At 46.9% G+C, this 22,012-nt stretch overlaps 1 protein-coding gene across 2 annotated transcripts in view; it reads left to right on the top strand.

Moving 5' to 3' along the window:
* Nucleotides 1-22,012, top strand: part of PTCD3 (pentatricopeptide repeat domain 3) — a 221,769-nt gene that overhangs the window by 40,781 nt on the left and 158,976 nt on the right. The window contains exon 2 of one of the 2 annotated variants that reach the window (XM_030191062.1): nt 9,176-9,225. The exons of the other annotated variant lie outside the window; for it this stretch is intronic. Coding sequence (XP_030046922.1) covers nt 9,176-9,225 — 50 coding nt within the window. The remainder of the gene's footprint in view (nt 1-9,175; nt 9,226-22,012) is intronic. 2 annotated transcript variants of the gene reach the window in all.

Genomic DNA, 22,012 nt, shown 5'->3' with positions numbered 1-22,012 from the left:
GCTCACACTTTCACTCTGACTCTCAAACAGTCACTCTCACATACACTCTCCCAAACATACACACTCCGAGGAAAACCTTGCTAGCGCCCGTTTCATTTGTGTCAGAAACGGGCCTTTTTTACTAGTCTTCAATAAAATCCTTCTGATGTTATATTGATCTGCTGGCTTCTTTTTCCTTCTTCAAATCCTTGCTCAAAGCCCACCTCTTCAATGTCACCTTCGGCACGTAACCACCATACCTCTATTCAGGAAATCTAGTCTGCCCCAACTTGACATTTCGTCCTTTAGATTGTAAGCTCCTTTGAGCAGGGACTGTCCTTCTTTGTTAAACTGTACAGCGCTGCGTAACCCTGGTAGTGCTCTAGAAATGTTAAGTAGTAGTAGTTTATTTGTATTTAGGTAGTAACTGAGAAAATGCTATTAAAAATTATATTACAAAGCATGAAGTTGACTTGAAGAGGCATATTTTCAAAGCACTTTGGGAGGCTAAGTTCCATAGGTTTCTATGGAACTTTGGGAGGCTAAGTGCTTTGAAAATGAGCTTGCTAGTTAACGTTTTGTATATCAACCAATAATAAACAATATGAAGTGCATTTTTATAATATACCACTGCATTCTTCAAAACAAGTTCCCACAAACTATCTTTCTCTTTTGATCTAGGCACAGGAAAAAAAAAAAGCTTTCAAATGCTCCCTGGTTTCAACCTAATACATGTTAAATGTGGAATATGAATGTCATAAATAGAAACTCTGAATGTTGAGCACCTGATTCTCATAACATGATGTCTATTTTAGTGGCCCATTACAAGGAGAAAAAAAAATCTCTGCACAAATATAACACGTGCTAGGGTGTCCCTTTAACCAGCCCCTCCAACTGACCATTGATTAAGATTTATAACAAATTGCTACTCTACCTATGAAAAGTTATTCCGTTTTATTATACTTCTTCTGTGTACATCCGTATTCTGCACAAGCTGGCATGTTTGAAAATATAAGTAAGATTAAATAAAAATGCTGCCAACAATAATAAAGAACGACAAGGTGGATGCAGCAGCTGATAGGGTTTGCATGTTTTGTTTTGCGTGAACGGGGGATGATGGCTACGCTAGGAAGGGGAAGCTTAGACTTACCTAATTGGTTTTAGCGTTCTGAGGTCACTTCATCTCCTGTCTATTAAACCTCCTTGGTATATCCCTTGTTTGCCATCCTCCCTCAAAAATAAAATAAGTCACCCATGATCTCCTATTACCTTTTTGTTTTTTGTTTGTTTTTTGGCTGCTGCTCCTGTACAACTTTTTTTTTGTTGGGGAGGGGAGGGAGCTCATTTCTACCTCCTGTGGGAAATGGGGGAATGATATTTTTTTGTGAAGAATGGAAAGCAGTGTTACACTCACTCCATTTTCCCTCAACTCATTCTGTGGTCATAGCCCAGCTTAATATCAGCTGTCAAGGGAAAGCAACATTTTAAGAGATTTTCAGTTCATGACATTGCATGTCATCACAAACTACTCCCTTTTCCCTATTCTTCCAGTAAAATACCATATCTACTCTAGTAGCTGCAGGGCTGGAAAAAAAGATCAGATACTGGCTACCCCTTAACTGACCCAGCCCAATAATATCTCTCTCAGCCAGTGCCAATTGGGCTGTGTCAGAAGTAGGGGTAGCATATAAACTATTTTCAAATTTTTGTGGCTTTAGTTTGAATATTTTCTTTTTCTCTTTTTGTTCTTGGCTTATTCTTGATTTCCTCTCCAACTCTTCACACCTTGTCTTCTAAAACTTATTTACCTAACATTTTTTTATTTTTCCTCCATGGGGATACTTCTTTCTATAAACAGGCTGTCTCGCCACAGCTTACCTTCTCTTAGTTTCACCCGTCTGCCTGCTTCCTTCCTTCTCTTCACTCTTTCCTGTCTTTTTCCTCCACCACAGTCTTTTGTCAGAACCCTTTTAATAGTGACATAGTAAACAATAATGGCAGATAAAGACCAGTATGGTCTATCCAGTCTGCCTGTAATGTTTGCTCGAGTTGTACCACTCCATGCCATTTTTGAAGTGTTAATGTCATTTAAGCTTTGACATGAGCAGAAATGCTTTATATTTTGGTTTCATTGTTTTACTGTATAATAGCCACAATCCTCGAGGGCCACAAAATCCAGTCGGGTTTTCAAGATTTCCACAATGAATATGCATGAGATCTATTTGCATATAATGGAAGACGTCCATTCAAATCAATCTCATGCATATCATTGTAGGAATTCTAAAACCTGACAAGGTTGTAGCCCTTGGCCATGATTGCCCACCCCTGCTCTATAGAGATTTAATTTTCTCAGCCTTGTCTCCCTCCTCCCCCAAGTGCCACACTGCTCCTCTTCCAGATGGTTTCTTTCAGTTCCTCTCCTGGCCCCTCTCAACATTATTATTTCCTTATCATCCATGCTAGTTCAGTCCAGACAAGTGGTTTATGTCTCCCTGCCGGTAAATAATGCTAGAGAGCAATAACTCGGCAATAACTTGGCTCCTCTTATAAGGAGCTGGGTCTGCTGCTGGTGCTACTTCTTCAGCCCCTACAAGTAGGTCCAGGTTCCAGCGGAGCAATAATCAAGTCCTTGGGATGCTGCAGGCAAAAGACCTGGGGGACTGATTTCTGTTCCCCTTGGGAATAGACTCAATTTGTGGCTGTGTTTCCACACCAATGGTCCGGTACCTGGTGATGTTTCATCCTTAGAGGTCCAACAGTAGGAGCTACTGATAGCACAGCGTTCTTCCCAGACTGCTTCCCACTTTTCTGTAGTACTGTTTCAGATATGAACTTGGTCAGGGGGTCTGATGTGATGCCCCCCCCCCCCGCCCCACTTACATACACATTTGTTTCGTGTATGTTGGGGGGAGGGAAGTGACACACAGTTAAGTCATAGCTGTTCAGCATCTCAGCTGGTGCATTTGGCTTGCCTTGGAACCGGTAGGTGGGCACCCAGCCAGAAGTGAATCTGGAGGGTTTCCCCAGATGAGCAGTGATCCTTGTGATGTTCAAAGAGTGAGACCTGGTCAATGCTCCTGTATTGGTGGGATCAGCAGCCAATTTATTGTGGCTTCAAACCAAAAATTCATAAGTGAAGCTTCCATGGCGTCCCACAGATCAATCCAGAGACTTGTGGGTTGTGTCCCTCTACCTGCGGGTGGAGATAGAGAGAACCTCCGAGGTTTGCTATATGTGGACCTGTGCAGCCAGCTGAACCTCAGTATTCTCTATCTAGCAGGTGGAGGGACATCTCTGTGCAGCTGTAGTTTGATCTGGCTACTGGTGTCCTTTGGGCCTAGTTTAGCACAGGTAGGGGTTGAGTGGCTGTTTGCAGGTTCCAGGTCCCTCCTGGTCTCCCCCTACCTTTCCTCCGTCGCCCGGGGCTGTTGGCATGATCGGATGTTTCCTTTCTCTCCTGACTAAAAAAAAAAAAAAAAAAAAGGTAAGAGACTGTGTGTTTGTTTAATCATACAAAGGAATTAGATGTTCTGCCAAGTCTGTTTTGGGGCAGGTGTTTGTGGAACATGTCAGTGCCTTCTGAGGTGGCTGAGCACTGCTCCCGGTGTGGGGGCCGGAGAACAGCATCAGGGGAGTGTGAGTCCTGCCGCCGTCAGCCCGCAGCGGGTGTTTAGCACGACGGGGGTTCCCCTCAGGTGTCCAATGAGTCGGAAGCGCAGCGAATAGTTTCGATGGTTTCCTTGGGGCAGTTAGTGTAGCGCATTGACGGGTGCCATTTTTTCCTCTCAGGTCATTTTCAATTCAAAGCGATGCCCTTCGGCCTGGCCACAGCGCCTCGGACCTTTTCCAAGGTCCTGGTAGTGGCGGCCTATCTCAGGAAGGAAGGGATTCAACACAATCATGCACTGGTGGTTCATTCAAAAGAATCTGGTGTCGGGCATTCCTCTGGCAACTCCAGACTGGAAGATAGTGTCCACGGATGTGTCACTGTCTGGCTGGGGGGGGGGGGGGGCTCATTGCCTGCAACAGACAGCTCTGGGCGTTTGGACTTCGACGGAGGTGTCATGGTCCATCAACCGCTTGGAGTTTCTGTCTCTTCTCCGCGGTTGCCCAGTTCGAGTTTTTGGACAATGCGATGGCTGTCGCCTATGTAAAGCGTGGTGGGGGGCACCTAGCATGCGTGAGGCGGCTCTGATCTGCCGTTGGGCACAGACTCATCGCTCTTTCTTGACCGGCTCATATAGCGGGAGTCACAGAATGTGCTTTCGGACTTTCTCAATCGCCACCAGTTGGAGCCGGGTGAGTGGACGCTCTCCCCTCTGAGGTTGAGAAGAAAAGGGTATCCGGACGCGGTTATCGCTACGATACTGTAGGCTCGGAAAATATCCACCTCGATAGCTTATGCTAGGGTGTGGTGTACGTTCAATTCATGGTGTGCGAGTTCGGGATTGTCAGCGGCTTCGGCTTCAGTATCGGTTATCCTCACGTTTCTTCAGGAGGCTGTACAGAAATCACTCTCGTTGAGTTCTCTTAAGGTGCAGGTGGCAGCTCTGGCGTGTTTTAGAGGCTGGCTTCAGTGGGCGTCCATTGCCTTCCACCCGAATAGGGTTCGTTTCTTGAGGGGCATAAATCGTTTGCGCCCTCCTCACATGCCAGTTCTGCCATCCTGGAGCCTTAATCTAGTTCTCAAAGCGCTTCATTGTCCTCCTTTCAAACCCTTATCGGGGATTACGATTAAGGATCTCACCTTGAAGGCGATTTTCCTAGTAGCCATTACTTCCGCTCCGAGAATTTCAGAGTTGCAGGCCCTTTCTTGCAGAAACCCCTTCCTGCGTTTTACGAAAGTAGGGGTATCAATTACGACAGTTCCTTCGTTTTTGCCCAAGGTGGTTTCTCGTTTCCACTTGGGGCAGTCCCTGCATTTGCCGGCCTTCCGCCGGGAAGATTACCCTGAGCAATTCCAGGCTCTTCGCTGCCTCGATGTGAGACGGACGGGCTCTTCTCAGGTATTTGGAGATGACTAATGAATTTCGTCTTTCTGACCATCTCTTTGTCCTTTTTGGAGGCAATAAGAAGGGTCATATGGCATCATAGCCTGTTGGTTGTGGGAGGCCATGTCTTCGGCATATGTGGCATTGGGCAAGCGAGTCCCTTTGCAAGTTCGTGCTCATTCTACGCAAGCTCAAGCTTCCTCCTATGCAGAGTCCCGTTTGTTTTCTCTGGAAGATATCTGCAGGGCAGCTACATGGGTTTAGGTCCATACATTCACTTGTTATTATTGGGTGGATGTGGCAGCTCATCAAGATGCGGTGTTTGGCTTGTCGGTGATTTCTGCCGGGTTGGGTGTGTCCCACCCTACTTGAGGACTGCTTGAGTACATCCCACAAGGCCCTATTGAAGCACGTTCTCAACCCGTTCATTTACGCTGACAACGTCACCATATTCATTCCCTTCAAATCTAATCTAACTGAAATCTCCGACAATATCACCACTAGAATGAACATCATAACCTCTTGGGCCAACACCTTTATGATGAAACTGAACAAAGAGAAAGCACAATGCCTAGTCCTCTCATCCCAGTACTCTACACTCCTCCCAACTACTCTTAATACTCCAGATGTCACACTCCCCATATCCGAAAACCTGAAAATACTTGGAGTGAGATTAGATAAACACCTATCACTCGATCATGCAAAAGCCACTACGAAGAAAATGTTCAACATGATGTGGATACTGAAACGTGTGAAACCATATCTTCCCTTGATAACATTCCGTAAGTTGGTACAATCTATGGTACTTGCCCACGCTGACTACTGCAACAGTATTTTCATAGGATGTAAGGCCCAAATCCTGAAAAAACTACAGACTGCCCAAAACACGGCAGCCAGACTCATTTTTGGTAAACCACGATTTGGGAGCGCAACACCTCTTCAGAAAAAACTACATTGGCTCCCTATTAAAGAATGAATCAATTTCAAGATCCACACATTAATCCACAGGATTATCCACGGAGAATCACTGAACTACATGGTCAATCTGATAGACCTCCCATCCAGAAACATGTCAGAATCTTCGCGAACCTACCTCAACCTACATTATCCTAACTGCAAAGGACTCAAATACAAATCCTCTTATGCATCCAACTTCTCCTTCACAGGCAGCCAACTCTGGTACACCCTACCCAGACCTATTTGTTCAATCAAAGACTATCTACACTTCCGGAAATCACTGAAAACCCATCTATTCAATCAAGCTTACCAAATGATCCAACCTCACCTTATGCCCTCACCTTATGAACCTATCTACCCAACATCAGCTCGCGAGACACCGATAAAGACCTAATCCACGTCAGCCACCAACTGTCCCTATGCCTACCTCATGCCCACCTCCCTATCTCCTTCTCCTATACTATCCGTATTCCCTGCTCATCTCAACCTACCCCTCTCCTGCCCCTCCCATGCCTCTCCTACCCCTTTCTCCATGTTCATTTCGCCTACCTTCATACCTCCACTACTACTCTGCTAAACTATAACTTGTACTCTCTCTGCAATACCTTGTAACCATATTACTATGTAAGCCGCATCGTACCTGCTATAAGTGGGAAAGCACGGGGTACAAATGTAATAAATAAGTAAATGATGCTAGATCACGAGGGCGGCAGGGGAAAAAGAAAGAGAAATGCTGGACTTGTGGGGTATGGGAGGAAAGGAAGCGAGGGGGAACAGAAAGGGCACAGACAAGAGCTGCTGGGCATGGAGTAAGAATACAGATAGGGACACAGGGCAGTACCGGAAAAGGGATGGATAGGGACAGATGCTGAACAGGGACAAAGAGGAGAGATGCTGAACAGGACAGATGGGGATGCAGAGAGAATATGGATGACAAACATGGAGAGAGAAGAAATGTCAAATGTACATGAGATCCAGGAAAAGCAGAAGAGACACAGATCAAATCAAATGGAAAAATAAAATGCTCAAGACTACAAAGGTAGAAAAAACATGTTTGAATTTATCAGTTGGAACATGTCAGCTTTGGTAAATATCACCAATAATAAACAATTCAAGCTTGTGAAGAGGACAGGTACAAATCAAGGTATATACAAAAAGTAGCACATATGAGTTTATCTTGTTGGGCAGACTGGATGGACCGTGCAGGTCTTTTTCTGCCGTCATCTACTATGTTACTATGTTACTATGTTGTGTATAGATAATTCAAAACGTTTTTTAAGATTTAAAGGACCTCAGCATGGGATCAAGCGTCACAGGTCCCTAATTGTTAATTCTTAGTCATCTTATAATTTTAATATTAATACTCAATAATAAGAGTCAATTATCATCTCAAATCTTTATAGTGTGGTAAACCACTTAGCTTTTAGTGAACAGAATCGGCTATGGGGGGGGGGGGGGTCTTCAATCCGACATGTCATGTGTTTCGCCAACTAACGGCTTTTTCAAGGACGACCCCCCTCCCTCCGATAAAAATACATACATCATATTAGAATTCACTAAGCATTGAAAATAAAAGTATCTTATTTAAAACTTATTGTCTCAAACCAGATTTAAACGCCTGTCATACATGCCAACAGCAATACTCTACTGTTGTCAAGATGGCGGCTACGCGTTTGAATCAAGATTTTAAAGGACAGCTGATACTGAAATCCACCTATCACAAGCTTGGACCTAAATTAAGGTGGACCATTCTAATTCTGAATTTAATCCCATAGGGCTAACTGTTCGCAAAGTATAAATTCAAAATTGCTCATGATAATTTAACAATTTTTCCAAAATGTTTAGATAAAATTTTAAAACCTGAGGTCCCTAAATTCTTTCTTATTTAAAAGATACAACACATTTTTTAAACATCATACAATCGATATCAGCACTTACAGATGATGTTTGGTTAGCCACTTTGGATGTTACTTCATTGTATACGGTCATCCCACAGACAGGAGCTTTGGAGGTGATTAAAGAGGTGTTGGAAAAACGACCACAACCAGCTAGATTGTCAACAACATTTTTGATGCAGCTTTGGTTATAAAAGAAAATTACTTTTGGCATAAAGATTTTTATTAACAAAGGGGTGGCCATGGGTGCCACCCTAGCTCCATCAGTAGCCATCCTTTTTGTGGCTCTATTTGAACAACAAAATCTGTATTCAAAGGATCAGTTTAAAACAGTTTTAATATGGAAAAGATTTTTGGATATTTTCTTTCTTTGGAAAGAAACAGAAGAATCCTTAAAATCATTTGAACAATGGATTAATACCATCAATCCAAATTTACGATTTACTTTGAAATATAGCCTTGTGCAGATTGAATTTTTGTAAGTAAGAGTTAAAAGATATGAAGACAAACTACAGACCATTCTATATCGAAAGCCAGTGGAATGGAACATGTACTTGAAATTATTCAGTCTATGAGAACACATTGGCATTTATTACAGCTATATCCTGGTTTTTAAGAATTTCCAGTTATTGCCTATAAAAGAGGAAGATTATTGGGGAACTGTTGACCCCACAGAGATATTTCCAGTCCTCCAGTTGTGAAGTCTTGAGGTCTCATGAGGCATTTGGCTGTTGCCAATGGTGCACCCTCACTGGATCTGTGTGGACAGCTCCTAACACTGAGTATAAGTTACCATCTAGACAACACACAACTTGCAGTAGTAGTAAGGTAGTATATATCATCGAATGTCCTTGCAAGTTGGTTTATGTTGGTAGGAGTACTCGTTCGATTAAACTGAGACTAAGTAAACATAAATCCAGGATTACTACAGAGACATTGCAAGCTCCATTGGTTGCCCATTGGCAACAATTGAACCACCATTGGGAAGAGTTACATTGGAGAATAATAGATACTGTCGTGATGGGTTGGGAGGGTGGCCATTCGGAAAAATTGTTAAATTATCATGAGCAATTTTGGTTTTATACTTTGCGAACTGTTAGCCCTGTGGCGTTTAAATCTGGTGAGAGACAGTAAATTTTAAATAAACTACTTTTACTTTCAGTGCTAGGAAAAAATGATTTGTAATGGGAATACTATTAGAAAACGTTAAATATAAGCTATGGGTAGAGCATTTATTCTGCAGCTTTTCTTTTTGATATTTCTCTGTTTCTTCTCTGCACTCCAGCAGCTTCTTTTGGCTTTGTGTGAAAACTGTGGTATTTTTTCCAGCACTTACTGATTTTCTTTTTACAGGCATTGCTCTGGTGCTGTAACACTCCAAAAGTATTCTGTTGAAACAGGAGGTAATTTATTATAAGTACAGTAGTTTGTTTATTTTGAAAGTGGAATTATTATTTTACTGTATTCTGTGATCACAAGAATGTGCTGTGTCTTTCTTAATTTTGAATCTGATTTTTCCCGGAAAGCACCTTCTCTTCCCTCAGATATCACAAGGAGGTAGTCTTTAGAATCATGAATATGTACTTTAAGAACTTGTCAGTTACATCAGATTTGTGAAAAAAAAAAACAGTTGAAGATATCACAAGCAAGGGGAAGAGGGTTTTTTTTGAATATGTACTTTAAGAACTTGTCAGTTACATCAGATTTGTGAAAAAAAAACAGTTGAAGATATCACAAGCAAGGGGAAGAGGGTTTTTTTTTTTAAGGTTAGCCATATTTGATAACGTGATAAGAAATGAATGCACTGTAGACCCCAAAATAATATAATTTTGAAGAAGTGAATATCTGCACTGAGTTCATTTCCCGTATTACACAAATATATATAAATACATAAGAAAACCTAAATAATACAGGTTTTTGCATTGTACTGTCAACATTGGCCAGACCCCATCTGTTTTGTTGTAGAGTAAATTTGCCCAAGACGGGCATTCTCTCAATTCCGTGTGTGTATTTATTTATTTATTTATTTGGTACATTTGTATCTCACATTTTCTCACCTATTTGCAGGCTCAATGTGTCTTATATAGTTCCAGAGAGGTGATTCTAACTCCGGTGTAAACAGATACAGAATGATGTAGTAGTAGTATAAAGTTTATGTGGTACAGTTGCATTACGGGTTCATATAGCTGGAGAGTTGTGTTGTGTACATATTATATTTTAGTTTTGTGTGTAGCAGAGGTCTGGTATTTGTTTTGGGTCGGTAGGGTATGCCTTTTTTGAACAGGATGGTTTTCAGTACTTTCCTGAAACTCAAGTGGTCGCTTGCTCTTTTGGCAGTGCGTTCCATAGTTGTGTGCTCATGTAGGAGAAATTGGATGTGTAGGTTGATTTGTATTTGATTCCTTTACAGCTTGGATAGTGCAGGTTTTGGTATGTCCGTGATGATTCGGATATGTTTCTGGTTGGTAAATCGATCAGGTCGATCATGTAACCTGGAGCTGTTCTGTAGATGACTTTGTGGACGATGGTGCAGATTTTGAATGTAATGCGTTCTTTAATTGGGAGCCAGTGAAGTTTTTCGCGCAGGGGTTTTGCACTTTCAAATCATGATTTTCCGAAGATGAGCCTGGCTGCAATGTTTTGGGCAGTCTGGAGTTTCCTCAAGATTTGTTCTTTGCATCCTGCATAGATTCCATTGCAGTAGTCTACATGGCTTAGTACCATAGTTTGGATCAGTTTGCGGAATACTCCTCTTGAGAGGTATTGTTTCATTCTTTTTAGTTTCCACATTGCATGGAACATTTTCTTTGTTGTGGCTTGTGCATGGCTCTCTGTTAAGTTGCAGTCTATTGTGATGCCCAGAATTTTCAGACTGTCTGATATTGGGAGTGTGTGGTCTGGGGTGGGCCGTGTTGTGTGGGGACGAGAGAATGAGACAGTGTGTTTTTTCTTTGTTGAGTTTTAGCTGAAATGCGGTAGCCCATGATTCCATGATGTTCAGGCTAATGTTGATTTGGTGGGTGATTTTTGTCAGTTCAGATTTGTAAGGTATGTATATTGTGACGTCAACCGCATAGATGAAGGGGTTGAGGCCTTGCTTGGATAAGGATTTGGCAAGTGGGATCATCAATAGATTGAATAAGGACGGTGATAGCGGTGATCCTTGAGGTACTTCGCAGTCTGCTTTCCATGGTGAGGGTATGTTCGAGTTTGATTTTACTTGGTATGTTCTTGTGGTGAGGAAACCCTTGATCCAGTTGAGTATGTTTCCACCTATCCTGAACTTATCTAGTAGCCATATTAGGATATTGTGGTTCACCATGTCAAAGGCACTGGATAAATCGAATTGGAGGAGGAGATTGTTTATTCCAATCGTTATTTCCTGTTTGAATTTGGCTAGTAGAGTGATTAGTACTGTTTCAGTACTGTGGAGGGGGCGGAAACCTGACTGTGATTCGTGTAATATTGAGAATTTGTTTATATACTGTGTAAATTGTTTGGTTACCAAGCTTTCCATCAATTTGACTATAAGTGGGATGGATGCTACCGGACGGTAGTTGATATCGCTTATTGTTTTTTTTTGTGTCTTTAGTTATCGGTGTGAGTAGGATGTTGCCATTTTCTGTGGGAAAGAGACCTTGTTGAAGCATGTAATTTATATGAGATGTCAGATCTGCTATGAAGCGGTCAGGGGCGGATTTTATTAGGTAATTGGGGCAGGCGTCGAGGTTACAGTGAGTGTTGGAGAGCCTGTTGATCGCTTGTGCGACTTCATCGATGGTAAGGATGGCGAAATTTGGCTAAATTCGGTCGGTCGGGTGTTCTCCTGTGGTTGAGTCCAGTTCGTCGAGGAAGTTTTCGATGTCTGTGTTGTCCTGGGGTAGTGTTTTGCGAAGGTTTATAATTTTGTCTTTGAACTGCTTGGCAAGTTGATCTGCAGTTTGAATGTCTGTGTTTGAGGTAGTGACCGGACTGGTGTCTAGAAGTTTGTTCATGAGTTGGTATAGTTTCCTTGTGTCTTTGGCATCTGGTCCTATCTTAGATTTATAGTATAGTCTTTTGGTTTGTTTTATTGCGTATTTGTATTTCCTTAATGATTGTTTCCATGCGTAGAGTGTGTGTTAGCTTTGTATCTTTTTCCATGCTCTTTCGAGTTGCTGACATAGTGTTTTATGCTTTTTCAGTTCATCTGTGAGCCATGGTATAGAGTTGTATTTATATGATGTTTTTGTTTGGAGGGGTGCAATTTTGTCTAGGATGCTTTTGCATCTTTTTTCCCCATTCTGCTAGGTAGTGAGTGGAGTCTGTTTGTGCTGACCATTCGTTGTTATATTTCAGTTGCCAGAATGTTTTCTTGTCTACTTGACCTCTTGAGCTGTAGGATGTATGCTTTTGTATTTTATGTAATTCCTTCTTCCATATCATCAAGCTGATCAATCCATAGACTGGTGGGTTGTGTCCATCTACCAGCAGGTGGAGATAGAGAGCAAACTTTTGCCTCCCTATATGTGGTCATGTGCTGCCGGAAACTCCTCAGTATGTTCTCTATCTCAGCAGGTGGTGGTCACACACAGCAGCAGCTCTGGCTAGGCCTCCAAGCCTAATTTTTAGGTTTTGTTGAGTGCCTGGGGTTGAGGGCTCTTCTTGAGCAAGTGCAAACCTGGTGGCGCCAGGTCCCTCCTTTTCTCCCCCCCTCCCGCTGGCTCCGTTAAAAAAAAAAAAAAAAATTTTGAACGTACTTAAAGGCGTTTATTTCGATGTTTATTTAAACGTTTATTGCAGCTACTCACTGGGACACCAGGTCGTTACAGCTCGGAGCGGAAAGCAGGTAATTTTTACCTTTTTATAGCGGGCAGGGGGTTCCCCGATTGATCTCCACGTGGCATATGGCGTCGGAGGGCGAGGGCGCAAAGAGTCGCTCCCCAGATCGCTTGGGCGCTTCTAGAGGGGATGCGGGGGTTTTAAAGTCTGATTCGCCCTTGTTGGGTGACAGTTTCGTGACCGATGAGTGTCCCGGTCCTTCCTCCGGCGTGGCGGTTTTTCCCGCCATAAACGCCCATCCCCCGCTGCTCGCCTCCGCCATCTTGGCCGGCCACGCGGCTCGGACGGCTTCTTCTTGGGCCGCCCTTGAGGTAGGAGACATTAATGCCATGAACGCCCTTAATTTGGGCGATGGCACAAAAGCGGCTAAAGTTAAGCGCCGTTCTTCCCGCGCGGCTCCTTCGCGGAGTGTCGCGCCGGACGCCATCTTGGATGCGCAGCATGTCCCTCCCCCGCTCTTGCGAGCGCCGGTTGAGGGTGCGTCTAGGGCTGTAGCCCAGGCTGCGGAAGTGCACAGTCTGGGGGGTTTCTCCCCCGAGTTTGTTTTGCTGCTGCATCAGGCCTTCCTTATGCAAAACGCTGCCCCTGCTCCCTCGTCTGGTAAAGAGGTTGAGGTCCCCGGAGGTAAACGCCCTCGGGTTGATTCCCAGGCCTTGGAGGACTTTGTCTCCTCCGATGTAGATGAGGGCAGCGTATCTGAGTTCTCCCAACGGTCCTTTGCGGATTCCTTGGAGGAGACGGATTCCCGCTCGGTTGGAGCAGATGACCCCTCTGCAGCGCGGCTTTTTAGCTCAGAGGATTTGCCCAACCTGTTAGTGCAGGCCATGGGCATTTTGAAGATTTCCTCTCCGGAGGACGTCTCTCCCTCAGCCCCTATTGGCTCTGCCATTATGCTGGGGACGAAGCGCCCGCCTAGAACCTTCCACGTGCATGATGCCATGCACACCTTAATTTCGGCTCAGTGGGATGTCCCGGAAGCAAGCCTTAAAGTGGCTAGGGCTATGTCCCGCCTCTATCCTTTGCCTGAAAGTGAACGTGAGGCCTATCTGTGGCCTACCGTGGATTCTTTAATCACTGCGGTGACTAAGAAAACGGCGTTGCCGGTGGAAGGTGGAACGGCCCTAAAGGACGCCCAAGACAGAAGATTGGAGGCGGCCTTAAGGTCGTCCTTTGAGGCGGCTGCTTTAAGTTTGCAGGCCTCAGTTTGCGGCTCCTATGTGGCCAGGGCGTGCCTGACTATGGTGCAGCGGGCTTCCCCCTCGGATCATTCCTTGAGGGCTGATTGGCCGGCCCTGGAATCGGGCTTAGCCTATTTGGCAGACTTGCTGTATGATGTCTTGAGGGCCTCAGCTAAAGGCATGGCTCAGACAATCTCTGCGCGGCGGTGGCTTTGGCTAAAGCATTGGTCTGTTGACCACGCCTCTAAATCCCGCCTAGCTAAATTGCCTTTTAAAGGCAAGCTGCTCTTTGGGGTCGAGCTGGACAAAATCGTGACCGATCTCGGCACGTCTAAGGGCAAGAAGTTACCAGAGGTCAGGGCTCGGGCTAGTACTCGCCCCGGTACCTCCAGAGGACGGTTTCAGGAAGCCCGTCGGTATCGCCCGGGCAGGTCGGGCTCCTCTGCCCCCTCTTCCTTCAAGAGGAGTTTCTCCCCCAAGCAGCATTCCTTTCGCAGAGACCGCCGTCTCGGAGGTGCTCCCTCCGGTCCTCCCCCAGGGTCTCGTACCCAATGACGGGGCCTTGGTCCACACCCCAGTGCAGATTGGAGGACGGCTGTCCTCGTTTCTGGGCGAGTGGACCACAATAACTTCAGACGCTTGGGTGCTGGAAGTCATCAGAGACGGCTACAAGCTAGAGTTCTGCCGACCCTTAAGAGACGGGTTGGTACTCTCTCCCTGCAAGTCTCCGGTCAAAGCTGTGGCAGTGCAGCAGACCTTGGACAACCTGATCCACCTGGGTGCGGTCGTTCTGGTGCCAGAAATTCAGATTGGCAAGGGACGTTACTCCATTTACCGTATTTTTCGGACTATAAGACGCACCGGACCATAAGACGCACCTAGGTTTTAGAGGAGGGAAATAGGAAAAAAAAATTTTCCTCTTTCCCTCCTCTAAAACCTAGGTGCTCCGGTGCGTCTTGTCCGGGTTTTGGACCTCCGTCCCGTACTTACAGGATTCCATGTTCCCTGGTGGTCTAGTGACGTCGGGGCAGGAAAGAGCCCCCTCTTTCCTGCCCATCGCGCTGCTCTCCGTGCTTCTCAATGCTTTCTGACGGTCTCGGCGAGATTCAAAATGGCCGCCGAGATTCTCGGCGGCCATTTTGAATCTCGCCGAGACCGTCAGAAAGCATTGAGAAGCACGGAGAGCAGCGCGATGGGCAGGAAAGAGGGGGCTCTTTCCTGCCCCGACGTCACTAGACCACCAGGGAACATGGAATCCTGTAAGTACGGAACGGAGGTCCAAAAACGCTACCTTCGGACTATAAGACGCACCCCCCATTTTCCTCCCAAATTTTGGGGGAAAAAAGTGCGTCTTATAGTCCGAAAAATACGGTACTTTGTGGTACCAAAGAAAGGAGGTTCTGTCCGGCCTATCCTCGACCTCAAAGGGGTCAATCGGGCCTTGAAAGTGCGGCACTTTCGCACGGAGACTCTCCGCTCTGTTATAGCGGCAGTGAAGGCAGGAGAGTTCTTGGCTTCCTTGGACATCAAGGAAGCGTACCTGCATATTCCCATCTGGCCTCCTCATCAACGCTTTCTGCGTTTTGCAGTCCTGGGACGACACTTCCAGTTCAGAGCCCTCCCTTTCGGGTTGGCTACTGCTCCGCGGACCTTTTCCAAAGTAATGGTGGTCATAGCGGCCTTCCTGCGAAAGGAAGGAGTACAAGTCCATCCTTATCTGGACGACTGGTTGATCCGAGCCCCCTCTTATGCAGAGTGCGGCAAAGCTGTGGACCGGGTAGTTGCTCTTTTGAGCTCCCTGGGATGGATCATCAACTGGGAGAAGAGCCAGCTGCGCCCGACTCAGTCCCTGGAGTATCTGGGAGTTCGATTCGACACCCAAGTGGGCAGAGTGTTCCTGCCAGACAATCGGATTGTCAAACTTCAGGCTCAGGTGGACCAGTTCCTAGTAGCCTCTCCTCTTTGGGCTTGGGACTATATGCAGCTGTTGGGCTCTATGACGGCCACGATGGAAGTAGTGCCCTGGGCCAGGGCTCATATGAGACCACTACAACACTCTCTGCTGCAGCGCTGGACTCCGATGTCGGAGGATTATGCTGTGCGCCTTCCCTTGGACCCAGCAGTGCGCAAGGCGCTGAGCTGGTGGATGCAGACAGACAAGTTGTCTGCGGGAATGCTTCTGGTGACCCCGGAGTGGATTGTTGTCACGACGGACGCCTCTTTGTCGGGCTGGGGAGCCCACTGCTTGGGAAGGACAGCGCAGGGGCTCTGGTCTCCTGCAGAGGCAAAGTGGTCTATCAACCTCCTGGAACTCAGAGCCATTCGGTTGGCGCTTTTGGAGTTCATCCCGGTACTGGCGTTGAAGCCAGTACGGGTCCTGTCGGACAATGCCACGGCTGTGGCCTATGTCAACCGCCAGGGAGGTACCAAGAGCGCCCCTCTAGCCAAGGAGGCTATGAATCTATGCCAGTGGGCAGAAGCGAACCTGGAACAGCTGTCAGCGGCCCACATTGCCGGAGTCATGAATGTCAAGGCGGACTTTCTCAGTCGCCATACCTTGGAGCCCGGAGAGTGGCAGCTATCTGCTCGGGCGTTCTTGGACATCACGAAGCGCTGGGGCCAGCCGAGCCTAGATCTGATGGCGTCATCGGCCAATTGCCAAGTGCCGCGCTTTTTCAGCAGAGGACGGGACCCTCGATCCCTGGGAGTAGATGCTCTTCTCCAACAGTGGCCGACACAAGAGCTTCTCTATGTGTTCCCGCCCTGGCCCATGCTGGGCAGGGTGCTAGACCAGGTGGCAAAGCATCCAGGCCGGATAATCCTGGTGGGTCCGGATTGGCCCAGACGTCCCTGGTATGCGGACTTGATCAGGCTCTCAGTCGACGATCCTCTGCGGCTGCCAGTGGAGCAGGGCCTGTTGCATCAGGGTCCCGTGGTGATGGAGGATCCCTCCCCCTTTGATCTTACGGCCTGGCTATTGAGCGGCAGCGTCTGAGAAAGAAGGGCTTCTCAGACAAGGTCATCGCCACTATGCTGAGAGCGAGGAAGCGCTCTACTTCTACTGCTTACGCCAGAGTTTGGCGTATCTTTGCAGCGTGGTGTGAAGCAGGCTCACTTTCTCCCTTCACTGCTCCAATTTCTTCAGTGTTGGCGTTCCTGCAAGAAGGTCTGGAGAAAGGCCTGTCGCTCAGTTCCCTTAAAGTCCAGGTAGCGGCCCTGGCTTGCTTCAGGGGCCGCCTGAAGGGTGCTTTCCTGGCTTCGCAGCCAGATGTGGTGCGTTTTCTCAAGGGAGTTAATCACCTGCGCCCTCCTCTGCACTCGGTGGTGCCTGCGTGGAATCTCAATCTGGTGCTAAGAGCATTACAGAAGCCGCCTTTTGAACCCTTGTCGAGGGCATCTCTGAAAGACCTGACGTTGAAAGCAGTCTTTTTGGTGGCTATCACTTCAGCCAGAAGAGTTTCCGAGCTCCAGGCGCTCTCATGTCGAGAGCCTTTTCTGCAGTTCACTGAGGCAGGAGTGACTATTCGCACAGTGCCTTCCTTCCTGCCCAAGATTGTTTCTCGCTTCCATGTGAATCAGCAGCTCTGTCTCCCTTCCTTTCGTAGGGAGGACTACCCAGAGGAGTACTCTGCTCTCAAATATCTAGATGTGAGACGAGTCATCATCAGATACTTGGAAGTGACCAATGATTTCCGGAAATCGGATCATCTGTTTGTCCTGTTTGCAGGTCCTCGTAAGGGTCTGCAGGCTGCTAAGCCTACAGTGGCAAGATGGGTCAAGGAAGCCATTGCAGCGGCTTATGTGGCCGCAGGGAAGGTGCCGCCTATCCAGCTGAAGGCTCACTCCACTAGAGCTCAGGCGGCCTCGATGGCAGAGGCCGGGTCCGTCTCCTTGGAAGAGATATGCAAGGCGGCAACTTGGGCATCGGCCCATACATTCTCCAAGCATTACCGCTTGACTGTGGCGGCACGGGCCGAGGCCCGGTTTGGAGCTTCAGTGTTGAGGTCAGGGATTTCAATGTCCCGCCCTGGGTGAGTACTGCTTCGGTACATCCCACCAGTCTATGGATTGATCAGCTTGATGATATGGAAGGTAAAATTATGTATCATACCTGATAATTTTCTTTCCATTAATCATAGCTGATCAATCCATAGCCCCTCCCAGATATCTGTACTGTTTATATTCTGGTTGAATTTTAGGTTCAAGTTTAGTCTTCAGTTACTTCAGGAGGACTTCGTGTTCAAGTTTTTTCACTTGGATTCTTCAAGAGTTGAGACGAGTTTGTGTTACAGTGAGCTGCTGCATTCCTCTCCCCTCCGTTTTACGGGGCTGGATTGAGACTTAAATTCTGCCGGCACTCCCTCCCGCTTCTTGCGGCTGTAGGGCAGCTTTGTACCCCTCCCGCTTTGGCGGTGTTAGGGTCAGTCAGCTCCTCCCGCGGTTGCAGGATAAGCCAGATCCCCCCGCATCGGCGGGTGTGGTGTCCCTCCCCCGCTCCGCGGGGATGAGCTGGACGGATTCCCCTCCCCCACTTGTGTGGGGATGAGCTGGGTTAATTCCCCTCCCCCGTTTCGGCGGTGGTGAGCTGGGCAGAGTGCCCCTTTCTGGGTGTAATTCTCTAAGTGCTGAGTCCTGCGGATGGAACTTTGATATCGACATACTGAGGAGTTTCCGGCAGCACATGACCACATATAGGGAGGCAAAAGTTTGCTCTCTATCTCCACCTGCTGGTAGATGGACACAACCCACCAGTCTATGGATTGATCAGCTATGATTAATGGAAAGAAAATTATCAGGTATGATACATAATTTTACCTTCTGCCAGTGTATGGATAAGTTTAGTTTGTAGTGGTCAGACCATGGTGTTTCAGTCCATTTAATATCTGTTAAGGTTAGGTTCTGGTCTGTTGAGAGTTTGTGTGAGATAAGGTCGAGTGTGTGCCCTTTGACGTGGTTTGTTTGTATAAGTGGGCATTCGAGATCCCACAGTTGGAGGAAATCCTTGCATTCGCGTGTATTGGTTGAGTTTGGGTCGTCTAAGTGTAGGTTGATGTCTCCTAGTATTAGTACTTTGGGGTTGGCTATGCATGTGTTGGAAATGAAGTCCATGAAATTTGTCTGAGCTTCGTTCCAGTTGCCTGGGGGTCTCTAGAACAGGACACAGTTCAAATAGTCGCCTAGGGTTTTGTTGTGTATTTTGATTGAGGCAATTTCAAGTTGAGGTGTCATGGACTCAGCTGTGGTTTCAATGGTGAAGTTAGATCTGTAGATTAGTGCTATGCCTCCACCTCTCTTTTCCTTCATGGTCCAATGTATGATTTTGCATTCTGGAGGGCACAGGTCTAGTATTATGGGGTCTTTTTGGTCGTGGATCCAGGTTTCAGTGATGAAAAGCAGGTCAAGTTTTTCTGCCATGATCCAATCGGTTAGTATTTCTGTTTTGTTCACTGCAGGTCTTGCGTTAATGTAGCCCGTATGAATTGTTTGGATTGGTGCTTCAGCGTTTGGTGTTGTGTGGATTTTTAGTAGGTTTCGTTTCTTGGTCGAGGTGGGTTTGTTAGGACCCTTCTTTGACTTTTGCTGTGTATGTCTGCAAGTCTGTGTATTTCCGTTAATTAAGGGTTGTCGGTTTGATGAGTTGTGACGTACTTGATCAGTCTTTGATGGTTAAATAATGTGCGTATAGTGTTGGTTTCTGTGAGAGGGGTGGTTAGTGTTTGTTGGATCAGTGTTAGTGAGTAGATTAATAGGAACATTCTTGAGATATTCATTTTGGTGTGTATTCGTTGATGGCTGGATTCTGTCCTTTAGCTGTTGAGATACTCTGTTCTGGATTTACTCCCACTTGTGCTCCTTAGGATGTTAAAAATGTGATTAGGTTTGCCAGTGCAAGGGTGGTTTCCTTTTATTATTCCCTATTTGCCTTGGTAGTTGATGGTTTGAAGGGGAAGGGGTAACTCTTCTGCAGGGAGGGATTATTGGAAGACAATAATGGTACTTAAGTTTGATTGTTTTTGGGATGTGGCCAATGCTGGCAGATAGGAGGCAATTAGCTGCACTTAACACCTCCCAGTGAGATTCAGGCAGACAGAGCTAAGGTTTCCTTTGGTTTTGAGGAATCCAGTAGACCCAGAGTTGCAGGGGTAGACCAGATTGTCAGATAGGGAATAGAAGATAAAAGATAAGAAATAAAAATAGAGCTAGCAGAGTCAGAGCTCCGGTGAGGTACGTCAAGCTGCCAAGGTGCTTCTCCAAAAATAAAAATGCAAATAGCGCTTCAAGTAATAAAATAGTAGTAAAAATACAATAGAACTAGGATAACAGACAACAGATTCAGCGTTAGAGCTCTGGTGAGGTGTTCATGCTGTCAAGGTGCTTCTCCGAAATGAAATTTAGAATAAAAATAAAGTAATAATAAAAAAAATAAAATAGAACCGGGTTAACAGACAGCAGGCTTGCCTCAAAATTTGGAATAGAATTAAAGTAATAATAAAAATAAAATAAAGTAGAACTAGAATAACAAGCAGCAGACTCGCCTCAGATCCTGGGCCCGTGCCATCGGTGAGCCCGGACTCAGCTCTCTTCATCAGCTGCTGCATAACGCGGTCGCAACTTCTGTGTGTCGTCGCCTCGGTCCTGTCGTCGTCCACTCCGGCTCCTTCCGGAGTCAATGCAGGCTCCCAGGTTGTCGGTCAGTAGGCACCAGCTCGGCGACGCTGTTCCAGTCCGCAGCAGGACACCTGCGTGTCCTCTTCCCTTTTCTCAGCCTGCCTCCTCCGGCAAGCAGCAGCTCCAGGTGCACCAGATGCTGGCGGCTCGGGGGGGGGGGGGGGGGGGGGGGGAAATCGGGACTATTGGTTCGGGTGGGCCTCTTCAGCCGTTGGCGCACTTGTCACCTCCCTGGGTCCGCTGGGTCTCGGGCACCAGGTCAACAGAAGCCCTCCTGCACGATCCAGGTGCCGCCGCAGTTCGGGGAGGCGGGGGAATCAGGGCTCCCTGAACGGGAGGACCACTTCTGCCGCCGGCTTGTGTCACCTCCCTGGGTCCGCTGGGTCTCGGGTGCCAGGGCAGCGGAAGCTCTCCCGCATGATCCAGGTGCCGCCTCAGTTCGAGGAGGAGGGGGAATCAGGGCTCCCTGTTCGGGTGGACCACTTCGGCCACCAGCGTACGTGTGTTACCACCCTGGGTCTTGGGTGCCAGAACACCAGAAGCCCTCCCGCACAGTTGAGGCGCCACTGCTGCCGCCGTCACCGCCGTAGCCCTGGATGCTTCGTCGCCCGATTTCTCCCTGTGCTCCGGTTGCAGGGCAGGGCGAGTTGAGTGAGTTTAACGTTCCGGCGTGGGCACCGTCACTGCTGCCGCCGCAGCAAGGGATCTCTCACCGCACGGCCTCGGCTGTGGGTGATCTGCCGAACAGGGCGAGCCAATCGCACCAGTGAACTACGGCCCTGGTTGGGCTCGGGTGAGATGTCGGGATAAGTTCGAGGGCCGGGCCACTCAGGACCTGAGGAGCTCAGTTTCGGAGCTCCTCTCCCTTCGGCCATCTTGCAGGAGTTTGATTAGGTTGGAAAGAATTAAAAAAAAAAAAAAGTTGACATGTCACCATGCTTTGTCCCCATTACTTAAGGCAGCTTGTACTGTCTGTGTGTAACAGATTACATGTCTGTATAATGGACCAGGTCCTTGCATTTCTGCGCTCCTCTTTGATTAGCCTTTATGAACACCTGTGTTCTGCACTCAGTGCCTCTGTGCATACTGGGAAGAGTATTTCCCCCCCCCCCCCCCCCCAACCTGTTTACCGCTGTACTTGGGTCATAAATCCAGCATGTGGAGAGCTTGAACTCTCTGTGCTGCAGCAGTAGTGCTGCTTGTTTTTTTCCCTCTGAGTTAGTAATCCATAGTGATTTTTCACCTGCATTGCTGCTGCTGCTGTGGTTACTGCAGTGGCTGCAGATTTTCATATTTCTAGCTACTGATAGTTCCTCTTCTCTGGGAGAGAGGCTAATCACAGAGACTCACTCTGTGTGTACATAATTCCTAATCTGATTTAATGCAACTGAAGTGATTGATTTGTTTATCATGTTATCAACTGTATTAAATTGTGAATTGGATTAAGGATTGATTTAACTCTCTCTGAATGTACAGGGCCAATTATAATGCCTTGCAGAGGTCAGAAGACACCATATATTGT

This window comes from Microcaecilia unicolor, chromosome 2, assembly GCF_901765095.1.
Source record: "Microcaecilia unicolor chromosome 2, aMicUni1.1, whole genome shotgun sequence".
NCBI lineage: Eukaryota > Metazoa > Chordata > Amphibia > Gymnophiona > Siphonopidae > Microcaecilia > Microcaecilia unicolor.
The sequence above is the reverse complement of the archived record's forward strand: the minus strand, read 5'-3'. Positions and strand labels throughout refer to the sequence as shown.